This window comes from Pogona vitticeps, chromosome 4 (assembly GCF_051106095.1).
Source record: "Pogona vitticeps strain Pit_001003342236 chromosome 4, PviZW2.1, whole genome shotgun sequence".
Classification (NCBI taxonomy): domain Eukaryota; kingdom Metazoa; phylum Chordata; class Lepidosauria; order Squamata; family Agamidae; genus Pogona; species Pogona vitticeps.
The window spans coordinates 63,072,922-63,086,839 of NC_135786.1; the positions used below are offsets into that span (position 1 = coordinate 63,072,922).

The 13,918-nt window shown below is 41.4% G+C and overlaps 1 protein-coding gene across 8 annotated transcripts in view; it reads left to right on the top strand.

Annotated features, from left to right (window-relative positions):
* Positions 1-2,334: 2,334 nt before the first annotated feature.
* Positions 2,335-13,918, top strand: part of MAST2 (microtubule associated serine/threonine kinase 2) — a 234,073-nt gene continuing 222,489 nt past the window's right edge. For 7 of the 8 annotated variants that reach the window (XM_072997567.2, XM_072997568.2, XM_072997569.2 and 4 more), the window contains exon 1: positions 2,335-2,665. In XM_072997567.2, coding sequence (XP_072853668.2) covers positions 2,474-2,665 — 192 coding nt within the window. In that variant the 5' untranslated portion in view covers positions 2,335-2,473. The remainder of the gene's footprint in view (positions 2,666-13,918) is intronic. The other variant, XM_078392848.1, reaches the window with a different exon arrangement.

Genomic DNA, 13,918 nt, shown 5'->3' on the forward strand with positions numbered 1-13,918 from the left:
CAAGAATACATAGAGTAATTATAGCAGAAAGATCTGGATGTCCTGGACAACCCAGATAGTGTGGCTGCTGACCTTGAGCCACACATCCTGGAGAGTGAAGTCATGTGGGCCTTAGAAAGCATGGCTAACAACGCCAGTGGAGGTGATGGCATTCCAGCTGAACTATTTAAAATCTTAAAAGATTTTAAAAACTCTGGGAGGCAGTGGAAGACAGAAGGGCCTGGCATGCTTTGGTCCATGGGGTCAGGACTTAACGACTAGATAACAACAACAAAGAAGCCAACTGGTACTGTATATTAAAACCAGACCACAATCCAGCCCAATAGTAGAATAAACACCAACAGCACTCTCCAAAAGTGTGCAGCTGCTATGAGAACATGTCTCTACTGGAAAATGCTAACATGCATCCTTATGCCTTTATATTAGGACTAGTAATCCATATTAGAATGGGTATCTTCTCTTTTCACATTGTAACTGCAGTGTGGGACCTGCTCTTCCAAAATTATAATGTAAATGTTCATATAATAAACAGTCTATTGTGGTGTTTTTTCTGATTAAGTAGTTTCTGCCCCACCATCTTACTCTGTATTTGTTGTTGTTTAGTTGTCCGACTCTTCGTGACCCCATGGACCACAGCATGCCAGGCCCTCCTATCCTCCACTGCCTCCCGGAGTTGGGTCAAATTCATGTTGGTAGCTTTGATGACACTGTCCAACTGTCTCATCCTCTGTTGTCCCCTTCCCCTCCTGCCCTCACACTTTCCCACCATCAAGGTCTTTTCCAGGGAGTCTTCTCTTCTCATGAGATGGCAAAAGTATTCGAGCCTCAGCTTCAGGATCTGTCCTTCCAGTGAGCACTCAGGGTTGATTTCCTTCAGAATGGATAGAACAGATCCCCTTGCAATCCAGGGGACTCTTTTACTTTTTAACCTATTTGGACATAACCCGCCCCTCTAGACAAAGTCTACTCGGGGCGGCTTACAGGAGTAATAAAATACAATAAAATAAAATACAATAAGATACATAACGATAAAACCTACTAACAGATGCCTATATAGATTATCAATATGAAATAATTGAGAAAGTATTAGAGTGCAATATTTTATTTATGCAAGTATGTTTACAATTTTCTTTTCTACTCTTTCAGGAAATGAACAGAAGAATTAATTTAATCAAATGTATTTTCTTTCCTGAGGGCTTCTTACTTTTGCAGAACTCAATTTTTAGAACTGAAAAAAAGCAACTGTGTCAATAGCTCAGTTCAGCTCCTGTCTTTACAGGTAAACCTTTTTAGAAGCAAGCACTTAAATGAAATAGTTTGAGAATTTTTTTGGTATCTGTTTGGAACCCAGACATTTTCTTTAGGCTTCACAATATATCAAAGCTCAGAAAGGGATCTATCAGCAGTGTCTTACAGGATCCTCACAAGGTGTCAGCTCCTGCCTTTTAGAAGGCATGTTCAGGCTTGTTCTGGCAAAAAGTCCATCGTGATCTGCTGCGATGAGGATGAAAAGCAGTGGGAACTATTATTATTATATAACTACAGACTATGTTCAATGTATACTATAATGGCACCTTATATTGATATTTTAATTTCTGGCATCAATAAATGTCTGTTTAGGAACTGAGAGAAAAACGCCCCACACCACAACGTTGTCCCCATCATACATTGGAAAATCCATCTTGGAAGCCCGTATTTGGAATCTGTTATACGAACTTCACATTACAAAGATGCTCAGCAGCAGTTCTCTCTCTCCTTATATGGGTTTCTGAAACTCTGTTTTGTACAAGTTTGTGGGCGGTTACAGACGACGCCAGACACTTGCCTCAATCTGCCATATACACCTTCCCTTTTCTTAGTTACACGTGATAATTTCGCCGACGTTCCAGACCTACGTTACATGATCCAAAAATACGAAACTATGGGAGACCATCTGGCTCCCTCTTAAGAACACGAGCGCCCCTTTCCAGAGACTCCAGCTGAAGGACTCCCAGCCGGGTCTGCCCGCGCTTGTATTTATGAAGAACGGTTCTATGGCCCCCATCATGCTTTGCGAAAGGACGGCGATTTCCCCCCCCCCACACACGTTTTAAACCCTCCCTCCTTTCCGTCTCTCCCGCCGTTCTTTCGCCTTAGCTACTACGCAACTCACGCTCCTCCCTCCCTTCGTGTTTTCCTCCTCCCGCCTCCTCGTGGACTTCTTGTTTCGCGAGCCGCCGGCCCCTCCTCTCGCGATACGTGGCCGAGGAGCCGGGACTGCAGCAGCGCTCCGGCGTGCTCGCCCCTGACAGGAGTGGAGAGGATGTCGGGGCGCGAGGGTGCTTCTCCCTGAGGGCGCTCCTCGACGTCCCCTATTTCCCACACCATCCCCGTCCGCCTTCCCTCCCTGGCGCTCCCTGCAGCCATGGGCGGTTGCTTAGCCAAGGAGCCCCCGCGTTGAGGCGCTGTCGCCGCCCCTGCCGTTGCTTTCATCATGAAGAAGGGGCGCTCTCGGGGGGACAAAGCGGGGCCCTCGGCGTTGCCGACCCCGAGGAGGATGGAGCAGACTGCCCGGATCCCGATAGAGACCTCGGAGAGAAAAAGCGCTTCTTCCGTGGCGAGCTGCGGGAAGGAGACCGAAGAAGCGGGTGGGGGTAGCGCCGCCTACAGGGAGATGCCCGAAAAGGTACTGGGGGCTGCGGCACGTTCTTCTTTTTTTTTGCAAGGAGGGGAGGTAGTGAAAAGCGGGGGGCGGGCGGGGGGAAATGGAGGCTTCACAGACACTTATCTGAGGAGACAGGTTAAAAGTGAGGCGGGTCTGCGGGACACTGTTGTGGGCAGCCCTTTTTGTGTGGTGTCACTATGGATAAGATAGCGTATGCCTGAGTGGTAGGAGGAAGGATCCTTCCTGTTGGAGGGAAGTTAACTCTTGGCCTGGTCTTGTGGGATGCTGTGCCAGGAAAACCTTGTTGAGACATTCGTTGCTTTCACAAAGCTCCTGGCGATTTTGTATTTTGGCGGGGGGGGGGCAGAAGAGCAAGTAAAAGGCTACTTTTCTTTCTTTTTTAAAAAACACTATTGATACCAGAGGATATGTGTGTGGTTATAATGGTCTGGTTTTTAGTAGGAAAAATATCTTGGATAAAAGCAAACAGACTTTTTTATTTTGGTGGGTTTGATAGAGAATATGTAAGAAAAGTCTTTGGTTCTGGCCTTGGTTATTTCAGACCAACCTGTGGAGATTGCCATGGGTAACCTGAGGCTCAACTTGTCTTTATTGGTAAAGACTGGCTCTGAGTTGCTTCAGGCCAATTGCAGTTTCAGAAAGTGCCAGCCAGGCATGTTCAGTCCATGATTAGACTCATGTCTTTCCAACCGGGTACTTTTTATTAATGCATCAACCGGGTACTTTTTATTAATGCATCGGTTGCTTCAATTGAGGTGTATGAAAAATTGCAGCAGATGTGTAGCTAACATATTTATCTATTCTTTGTTTCCTCTAGCAACTGGAGATCTAGGGCTAGTCTGAACAAGATGTGCATAAGTGATTTACTTTGGTGGATAATTGTTTACAGTTTGTCACATCTGTACTTGTCATCTGTCCCTGTCAGTGGAGAATAACAGTGTGCGTGGTTAATCAAGGTAAAACCTAGAAAAGGCCCTGTCTTGTGGGTAGACCAAAGGTGGAGAATCTTGACCTTGGGCCTGTTTATAAACAACTAGTACAATCCCATATCATTGGCTGTACTGGTTCTGGCTTCTTCTAAGTTAAATCTAAGACGTCTGGAGGGTCCAGCATTCCCCATATTCTTGACCATCTGCTTTTTGGCCGTATTTATGTATCATTAGTTCTCCTAGTCTCCATTATCATTTGTTAGGCATGGTGTAGTGCAGACACAACCAAATGCTTTGTGGCACTTCATTAATAAGTGAACCCTACTGTGATTACATCCATATTTCATCAGTAAGCTTCCTAGCCTGTTGTAAGATAAGTCATTGAATGTGTAGAAGAAACAACAGTGGAATGGCCCACTATTTGGAAGATTGCATGGACTGTGTACTTGTCAGATTTTCAGTCCAATTGAAGCTGCATTGCATGTTACATAAGTATGGCTTACTTTCTGCAATATACATTCTTATGGTTCTATAGCATTTGAAAGGAATATTTATACAAAACTGAGGGAGATGTCTCAAAATTTAAGGAATTAAATGCATGTTCCATAGTGATTTGTGTGTATCAATTTCCCCTTCAGAGGGACGTGGTGGCGCTGCGGGCTAAACCGTAGAAGCCTGTGCTGCAGGGTCAGAAGACCAGCAGTCGTAAGATCGAATCCACGCGACGGAGTGAGCGCCCGTCGCTTGTCCCAGCTCCCGCCAACCTAGCGGTTAGAAAGCATGCAAATGCAAGTAGATAAATAGGAAACACCTTGGTGGGAAGGTAACAGCGTTCTGTGTCTAAGTCGCACTGGCCATGTAACCACGGAAGATTGTCTTCAGACAAAACGCTGGCTCTATGGCTTGGAAACAGGGATGAGCATTGTCCCCTAGAGTCGAACACGACTGGACAAAAATTGTCAAGGGGAACCTTTACCTTTACCTGTTTCCCCTTCAATCATAGCAGTAAGGATGTGACTGACAACTTGTGGAAGAGCATGTCTATCTTTTCTGTAACACCAGAAACAGTTAGTAGTACTGTAATTGTATTAAACCTTTTTTGCCTGTATGTGTATTGGTGGATTAGATGATGCAAAAAAGTATCAGTTGACTGTATGTATAACAAGATCTAGTGGCATTTTGATGAGAAAAAATGAGAAGAGAAGCAGAAAACTGGTTTTTTGAAAACCTTTCAGGTAGTGAAATAAAAATAATTACAAGTCTAAGCACTAATATGGGGTCTGGGTGGGGTGGAACCTGCCCCTTTCCACAGCCTGCTGAAATGATAGAATGACTGATCTATTTGGATTGATTGGCAAGGAATCAGACTTCTAAACAAGTCCAGATGGATTTTATAGTTATGTGGTTTGGCTGGTGATAGATGTTTTAAAGACACTGTGAAATCATGTGGCTTAAACATTATTTATCTATAATTTTTTTTGATGAATATTTGTTCTGATTGTAAAATGCTGTAGACTTGTATTCATGCAGTCTGTGGAACTTGTTCAGTAAACTACAAGGGTTAGGATAGTTAGATGTTCTGTGGTCAGTAAATATCATACCTTCTGATCTGAGAAATCTCATCTGAAGGTGCAAATAATAAAGCTGAAAACAATTCCTTTCTATACGTTGTACTGTCTGAAAACAGAATATCCACATCTTGCCGCCAGAGAATTTGCCTCTGAAAAATGATGTAATATGTAGCAGATAGTGGAGGTATGATTGCTTCTATGGAACTGTTTTCCATAACAGTTCAAGAGCCCTGTTGGACTAGACCAGTGACCTATCTTGTCAAACATCCTGTTTTTGAACCTGGTACCTTTTTTAAAACTTTCCCTTACTGTTCATCCCCAGTACAGTAGTGCCTTGCTTAACAGGCGCCCCGTTTAACGACAAATCTGCATAGCGACGGATTTTTTGCAATCGTTTTTGCGATCGCATTGCGATGTTTCTAATGGGAAAAATCGCTTTGCGATGATCGGTAAGCTGTTTCGCTTACTGATTTTCGCATAATGATGATTTCCCAACAGCTGATCGGTGGTTCCAAAATGGCCACCGGGTAAAAAAATGGCCACCCGCTATGTTTTCGCCCGGATCCCTCACTTACCGGGCAGCGAAAGTGGAGGATTTTCGCATAAAGGTGAGTTTTTTGCCCATAGGAACGCATTAAATGGGTTTTAATGCATTCCTATGGGCTTTTTTATTTCACATAGCAGCAAATCCGTATAGCGACAATTTTGGCTGCACGGATTATCGTCGCTATGCGGGGCACCACTGTAATTGATATTTTGAGGTATACTGTCTTGGAACATGGATGCAGTATATAATAATAATAATAATAATAATAATAATAATAATAATAATAATAATAATAATAATAATAATAATAATAAAATTTATTGTCATTGTAAGTATATACACAGTATACCATACAACGAAATTCACAGACACCCAGAGACCAGACACATGCACACACATAACATTCCCCAAACACTCCCCACCCACTAGAAGTCCCCCACTAAAAATACAAACATCTACACCTCAGGCCAAGTAACACAGTCCAACTAATTATTCACTACTGGTGGTCTTTAAGCTCATTATTAATTGCAATTATAGCTCTAGGATAAAAACTATTTAGAAAACGTGTGGTCCGAGTCTTAATTGTTCTATATCTTCTGCCAGACGGTAACAGTTCAAAAAAGTTATAAGCAGGATGGGAAGATTCTCTCAGGATGCTGTGTGACTTCCTCAGACAGCGGGATGTGAAGATGTCATCCAGGGTTGGTAGCTGGAGCCCGATGATATTCTGGGCAATTTTAATGGTTCTCTGTAGAGCTTTTTTGTCCGCTACAGAGCTACTCCCAAACCATGCCAGAATGCCATAAGTTAGGACACTCTCAATGGTGCTATGGTAGTAGGACAGAAGTAAATGCTGTGATAAATTTAACTTCCCGAGCATTCTCAGGAAATACAGCCTCTTCTGTGCCTTCTTTATTAGCATGTTGGCATTTATAGTCCATGAGAGGTCCTCTGAGATGTAAGTACCCAGAAATTTAAAACTACCAACTCTCTCCGCTTCTTCACCGTTTATGTACAGTGGTAAATGTACATTTCTCTTCCTCCTAAAATCAATTATGAGTTCTTTAGTTTTTTTGATGTTGCTCTGGTTGCCATTGATATCTGCTGTATACTGTAGTATATGAAGTTGCCTAAAAAAACACTTGATTGAATCAGTGAATGATTCATATACTGTATATCTTTCTCTGTATACAGATACAGACTACAGACACACACCACACACACATGCAAACAAGGAGTCACTGATTTTGCAGTATTTCTGTGAAAACTATTTACAGTGGTGCCTCGCTTAACGATGTTAATTGGTTCCATAAAAAAATCGTTATGTGAAAACATCGTTAAGTGAAACACCATTTCCCATAGGAATGCATTGAAAACCGGTTAATCCGTTCCAGTTGGAACAGATTAATGCTTGCAATCATTAGCCCACCTCCTGAAACCTATGCAAACTTAATTTGGTGTTGTTCTGAGTCGTCGTTAATTTTTGGTGATTTTTTTAAATTCTCAATTGAAAGCCTTTGAACAGACCATTCAAAGGCTTTCAATGGAGAATTTAAAAAATCACCAAAAATTAACGAAGACTCAGAACAACACCAAATTAAGTTTGCGTAGGGTTCAGGAGGTGGGCTAACGATTGCAAGCATTTAAAACAGGTTCCAAACAGTTTAAGACACTTTTACAGGAGCGAAAAAGGGACATCGTTAAGTGAAATTCCCCCATAGAGAACATCATTAAACGATGGGGGAAATTCCTCAAAGAAACCCATCGCTGTGTGAATTCATCGTTGTATGAAGCAATCGTTGTGCGAGGCACCACTGTATTTAAATGGAATATATACATCTGTATGTGTATGTGTTGTTACATGCTCTCAATTTGCCTCCGACTTAAGGTGACCCTATATATGAGGGATCTCCAGAATGTCCTGTCCTCAATAGCCCTGCTCAGCTCTTGTAAACTCAAGTTTAAATAGTCAATCCATCTTATACTTGGGTTTCCTTGTTTCCTGCTGATGCCAAGATATCCAGCATTATTATCTTTTCAAGCAAATCTTGCCTTCTCATGATGTGCCAAAGTTGGATAGCCTCTGTTTCATCATTTTTGCCTCCAGACATGGTTCAGGCTTGATTTGCTCTAGAACCCATTTGTCCATTTTTCTGGCAATCCAGAATATCTGCAAAGTTCTCCTCCAGTGCCACATTTCAAATGAATCATTTTTCCTGTCTAGGTTTTACACCCATATGTAGAGATTGGGAATACAGTACAAGAGTGTGGAAGGTCTTGGTCTCCAGTGACAACATCTTATACTTGATTATTTTTTCTAATTCCTTCATTGCAGCTCTTCCGGTCTCAGTCTTCTAATTTCTTGGCTACATTCTCCATTTGCATTGGTAATTAAACCAAAGTATTCAAAATATTTCAGTATTTCAGTTTCTTCATTGTTGACTTTAAAGTTGTGTTGTTCTTCTGTAATCAAGGTTTTTGCCTGCTTAATGTTCAGCTACAGTCTCGATTTGGTACCTTCTCCCCACATTCACTAAAAGTTTTTTTCAATTCGTTCCTGTTTTCTGCCAGTAAGATAGTGTTACCTTCATATCTTAAATTATTGATGTTTCTTCCACCAGTTGTCAGTTCTCCTTCATCTGAATTTAAACTGGCTTTCCATATGATATGTTTTGAATATAGATTAATCAGATAAGGGGATAAAATGTGCACTTGTCTTATACTTTGCCTATAGGAAACCATTCTGTCTGTCTATATGCTGTCATAGTGGTATCTCATGTCCATAGTACACATCAGGATTATCAAATGCTGAGACACACCCATTTCTTTCAGAACAATCCATAGTTTCTCCTGATCCACACAAATGCTTTGCTATAGTCTATAAAGCACAGACTTCTGAAATGTTTTGATGTGCTCCAGTAGCTAGTGGATATTTATAATATGATCTTGATGCCTCTTCCTTTTTGGAAACTAGCTTGAATATCAGGAATTTAGATTTTTGCTTTCTTTCACTACAGGAATTGTCTTTTTGCATTCTTCCCTAATAATACCTATGGTTTCAATATACAGTACAGTTCTTGTGGTTCACGGTCAATTGAATTTAGTAATGGGAATCTGTTCCTTATGTGGACTTATCTGTTATCTGTTATGTGGACTTATCCTTATCTGTTCCTTTCATCAGGAATGTTGCTTAAATTATGTTTTGGCACTATGATTCTTTAAATTTTTTTCAGCTTTACTGTAATGTTTGATAATAACAGTTTATGGTCAGTACCACAATCTGCTCCTGGTCTTGCTTTGGCAAAGAAAATACAACTTCTCCAACGCCTGCTTCCAGTTACACAAAGTTTGTCTGAAAAATGAAGTATTCCCTTTCATTGTTCACAACATTCCTTGAGGGCTTTGGATATTATTTGCAAACCCTGATTGTTCGTGGCTTCTCCTATTGCAAGCTCAGGCAAAGAGAAGAAAATAAAGTCAGTAAGGGCAGAAACCATTGGTATAAGAAGGCATCTTGTAGGGCAGTGGTCCCCAACCTTTTTAATGCTGGGGACCGGTTTTGTTGAAGACCATTCTTCCAAGGACCAGTGGGGTGGCTGCCGCCGCCGTCGACGTCTGTGAATGGGGCGTGGGGGGGGCGTCCGTGCGTGGGGGTACTTGTTATGCAGTAGTATGTTATGCCATCATTTAAAGTGCCTCGGAGGAATCCCAAATAAAGATCAGCTATGCTAGTAGGTCTTTCCTGACATTTTCTTAGTCACATCCTACAGCAGAAGCCATGGTCCACAGAGAGCTTTCAAAGCTCTCTGTGCACCAGAGGGATCTCATTGTTCAAAAGGTATCAGGAGAAGGGTATAAAAGAATTTCCAAGGCATTAGATATACCATGGAACACAGTAAAGACAATCATCATCAAGTGGAGAAAATATGACACAACAGTGACATTACCAATAACTGGACGTCTCTGCAAAAGTGATGAAAAGACTAGAAGGAGGGAGGCTGCCAAGAGGCCTACAGCAACATTAAAGGAGCTGCAGGAATATCTGGCAAGTACTGGCTGTATGGTACATGTGACAACAATCTCCTGCATTCTTCATATGTCTGCACTATGTGGTAGACTGGCAAGACGGAAGCCTTTTCTTATGAAGAAAAACATGCAAGCCTGGCTAAATTTTGCAGTAACACACCTGAAGTCTCCCAAAAGCACGTGGGAAAAAGTGTTATGGTCTGATGAAACCAAGGTTGAACTTTGCAGCCGTAATTCCAAAAGATATGTTTGGTGCAAAAACAACATTGCACATCACCAAAAGAACACTGTACCCACAGAGAAACGTGGTGGCAGCATCATGTTTTGGGGTTATTTTTCTTCAGCTGGGACAGGGGCCTTAGTCAAGGTAGAGGGAATTATGAACAGTTCCAAATACCAGTCAATATTGGCACAGAACCTTCAGGCTTCTGCTAGAAAGCTGAACAGGAGGAGGAATTTCATCTTTCAGCATGACAACAACCGAAAACATACATCCAAATCAACAAAGGAATGCCTTCACCAGAAGATTAACGCTTTGGAATGGCCCAGACAGAGCCCAGACCTGAACCTGATTGAATATCTGTGGGGTGATCTGAAGAGGGCTGTGCCGAGGAGACACCTTGCAATCTGACAGATTTGGAGCGTTTTGGCAAAGAAGAGTGGGCAAATATTGCCAAATCAAGATGTGCCATATTGATAGACTCAAACCCCAAAAGGTGCTTTGACAAAGTATTAGTTTAAAGGGGTGCACACATATGCAACCATATTATTTCAGTTTTTTATTTTTACTTCCGTCCACCTAAAAGATTTTAGTTTGTTGTTCAACTGAGTTGTACAGTTCATAGGTCTCATTAAAGGTGGAAAAAGTTCTGAAATGATTTATCTTTGTCTCATTTTTTTACATCACAGACACTTGACATTTTAACAGTGGTGTGTAAACTTTTTACAGTACAGTATATCCACTGTAGTTCTTTATTTAAAAATCAGCACAGCAGCACATTGTGCCACATAAGCTCAGGAATGTTAAGTAAAAATGTCAATGGCTTACATTCTGTTGCACAGCAATGCAAAATTATAACATTTAGACACAAATTGCCTTTCATTGAGAAATCTCCATAGATGTTATCTGCATGCAGCAGATGTCTACAGAAACTTCCTCATTTTGGGTAATGTGTGTCTAAAATGTATGCCTTTTGTGTAACTGCACAAGATTTCAGCCAATGGATGGAATCCTACTAGTATGTGGGCAAGGTCTGCATAACTTGCCACAGCTAACTGCGGCTAATTGACAAGGTGCTCAGATGAGTCTGAGTTTCAGTCTTTGGAAAACTTCCAAACTAATTAACTCCGGTTATCCAACATAATTATTTGTCATATATATACTGTGTGTAAAGGTTAAGACAGTACTAGCAGAGACAGATGTGCAAGATGATTTTGTACAAGTTAAGCTACAAATGACTTCTGTCAACTGTGTTCACTGACTCACACTGAGGGAAATGTACTGAAGATTGTAGCTTTGCACATAAAATAGGTATCTGCATTAAAACTATGGCTGAAATCCTGTTGCTTACATACATGGAAAACAAACAAAAAAATTCCAGCAGCTTCTGACTGGCAGTTAACAAGCCCTAGCTGAGATTTTAGATTGTGTGCCAAGTCAATAGGAACATATGCCCCAAGAATTCCAGTGATGACCCATGAATTGCCACCTAATAAGACAATGATACTAATAGTGTGTCATCAAGTCAATACTGACTTTTGACAACCCTTTCCAGGGTTTTCTAGGTAGAGAATATGTGCTGGTATATGTATGTGTGGCAGAACAGTTAGAAATACGACAAAATCCTTGAACAAAGGAGTCATTTTTCTTGGACTATGATTGGTTTCTCATTCCTTCTATGTAAATACATTTAAGGATGTTTAACTCTGCATAGAATTCAGCTACAAGAGTTGTCTTAAGATCCCAAACAAAACATTAAGCAAAGAAACACCCAGATGCTGAGACTGAATTTTCTTATGCACTCAATAAGCAATACCAACCTTTAAATACATCAACATTTTATTACGTATCTTAACTCAAGAGATGGCTGAAATTTTCAGTCAGAACTATTCCTATAAAATAGCACTATTAATTCTACACCACCATGGGCAGAGTTTTGTGCCAACAGCATGCCTATGAGCATAAGAGTCAAGGCTGTAGGGTAGATTAAAGGCAAGGATCTGGGAGTGAAAGGGGCAGAGAGTCCCTAATAAAGATTTGTGGCCATCCCTGCTTTCCACCATCAAAGCAATTCTCCCAATTCTGTTGCATTTCTGAATACAGTGGACCCTCTACTTACGGAATTAATCCGTATTGGAATGGTGGCTGCAGGTCGAAAAGTCTGTAAGTCAAGTCTCCATCGACCTACAATGCATTGAAAACCGATTAATCCCGTAACCGGCTGTTTTTGTTCCTTTTTTGTTCCATTTTGGTTTTTTTCTCGTCTGTAGGTCGATTCTCTGGCTGCAAGTCAAACCTAAATTTTGCAGCCAGAGAAGTCTGTAACTCGAAAAGTCTGTAAGTCGAGCCGTCTGTAAGTTGAGGGTCCACTGTATTGCACTGTAAAACCAGCAGGGACCCTAAAGTTGACTTGAAAATACCCAACCCGATTGTATACAGACTTGATGCTAAACATCAAGCATGGAAAGTACTCCATATATTGCTGCAAGCAAACGTCTGACTAGCAGAAATTAAAAACAAGTCCCAGCACCCAATCTGGCTTACTATGTAGGGAGTTTGTTTTAGAATCATAAGACCCAGAGAAGGATTGGTGTCCTAAGGAAATAAATAAGAACTTGCTTTTAAAAGAGGAAAGATGCTTAAAGAGAGGAGAAAAGAGGCTGGAATTACCACCTTTGTTATGCTAGTTCTCTCTCTCCCAACAAGGGGCAAGGGAGAATCTCAGCGCCTCTTCGGCTCCAAGACAACTGTAGGGACTGCGACAACCCCCGCGCTTCCCCCTTCTCCTTTGCCCTGAGCGTCCTCAGTTTGGAGAGTAAGGGAAGCGCTGGCTCACCCTCCCGCACTCCTTCCTCACAGAGAAAGGCCACCGCTTGTTCTCCCTCCCCACCAACCGAGTCCCCACCCAATAACAATGCCCCACCATTCAAAGAGGAGGAGAAGGAAAGCGGTGTCTTTTTGCTTAGGGACCTTTAAGTTTCCAGCAGACCACTCTGTCTCTCGCCTGCACAAGCGCCACGCTGCCATTTGTGCATGCACATGAGCACACGTGCAGGCTCAAACAGCGTTTGCAGGGGTGAGTGCATGCAGGGGGTGGCGTCGGAGGTGTAGCTTCACGGCCCAGTCGGCCTCAGGCCAGGGACCAGTACTGGGCCGGGGACCGGGGGTTGATGACCTCCGTTGTAGGGGATTTTCACCCAGATGCAGTTTTACATGTATATGACCTATATGAATGAATTAAAATGACTTTTTGTTTTGCATGATAATCTGATTTCAGAAATGGTGCCTGGCCAAACTGTTGGAAGAAAGCAAAAGATTATGCAAGAAGGCCTTTTTTAAAAATGGTATTTATGCATGTATTTATTTATTTTTCATTCATTGTTTTTGCTTTCCTCCAGTTGTTTCCCCAAGGTGAGTATTGGCAGCTCCTGGTTTGGAATGTAAACTCAGTCAAGAGGTAGAGCCTCAGTTCTATTTATGAAATGCATGCAAGGGTACTGTCACAACTGCTTTGAATTTCTATCCCTTTCCTGTCTCAGACTATTGAGCAAGCAGGTTTCATATGCTAAACTATTGAGCAAGCAGGTCTTCCAAGATCGCCTCAGGAAACTTGTCTTTTCCAGTTTCTTTTACAGCGGTTCTACTCCTTTTTTAAAAGAGGAGGCAATGTTTCTTGAAACAGAATGGAAGAATCCATTAAGACACAATTTATTTAATGTTGAGAATTAACATATTAATTGAAATCTGCTGTAGTGCAATAGTTTAATGTGCAAAACCCAGAAACAAAACAGTTTAATGCAGATTGCACCTACATTTAAAAAGTTTTAGTTAACATTTTGTATGTTAAAGCAATTAATTTGTTTTTAATTAATTAATTAATTAAAATCAAAAGGATATAAATAGAACAATTAATTAATTGTTCTATTTATATCCGTTCGTTTTTAATGACCTTATGGTAGC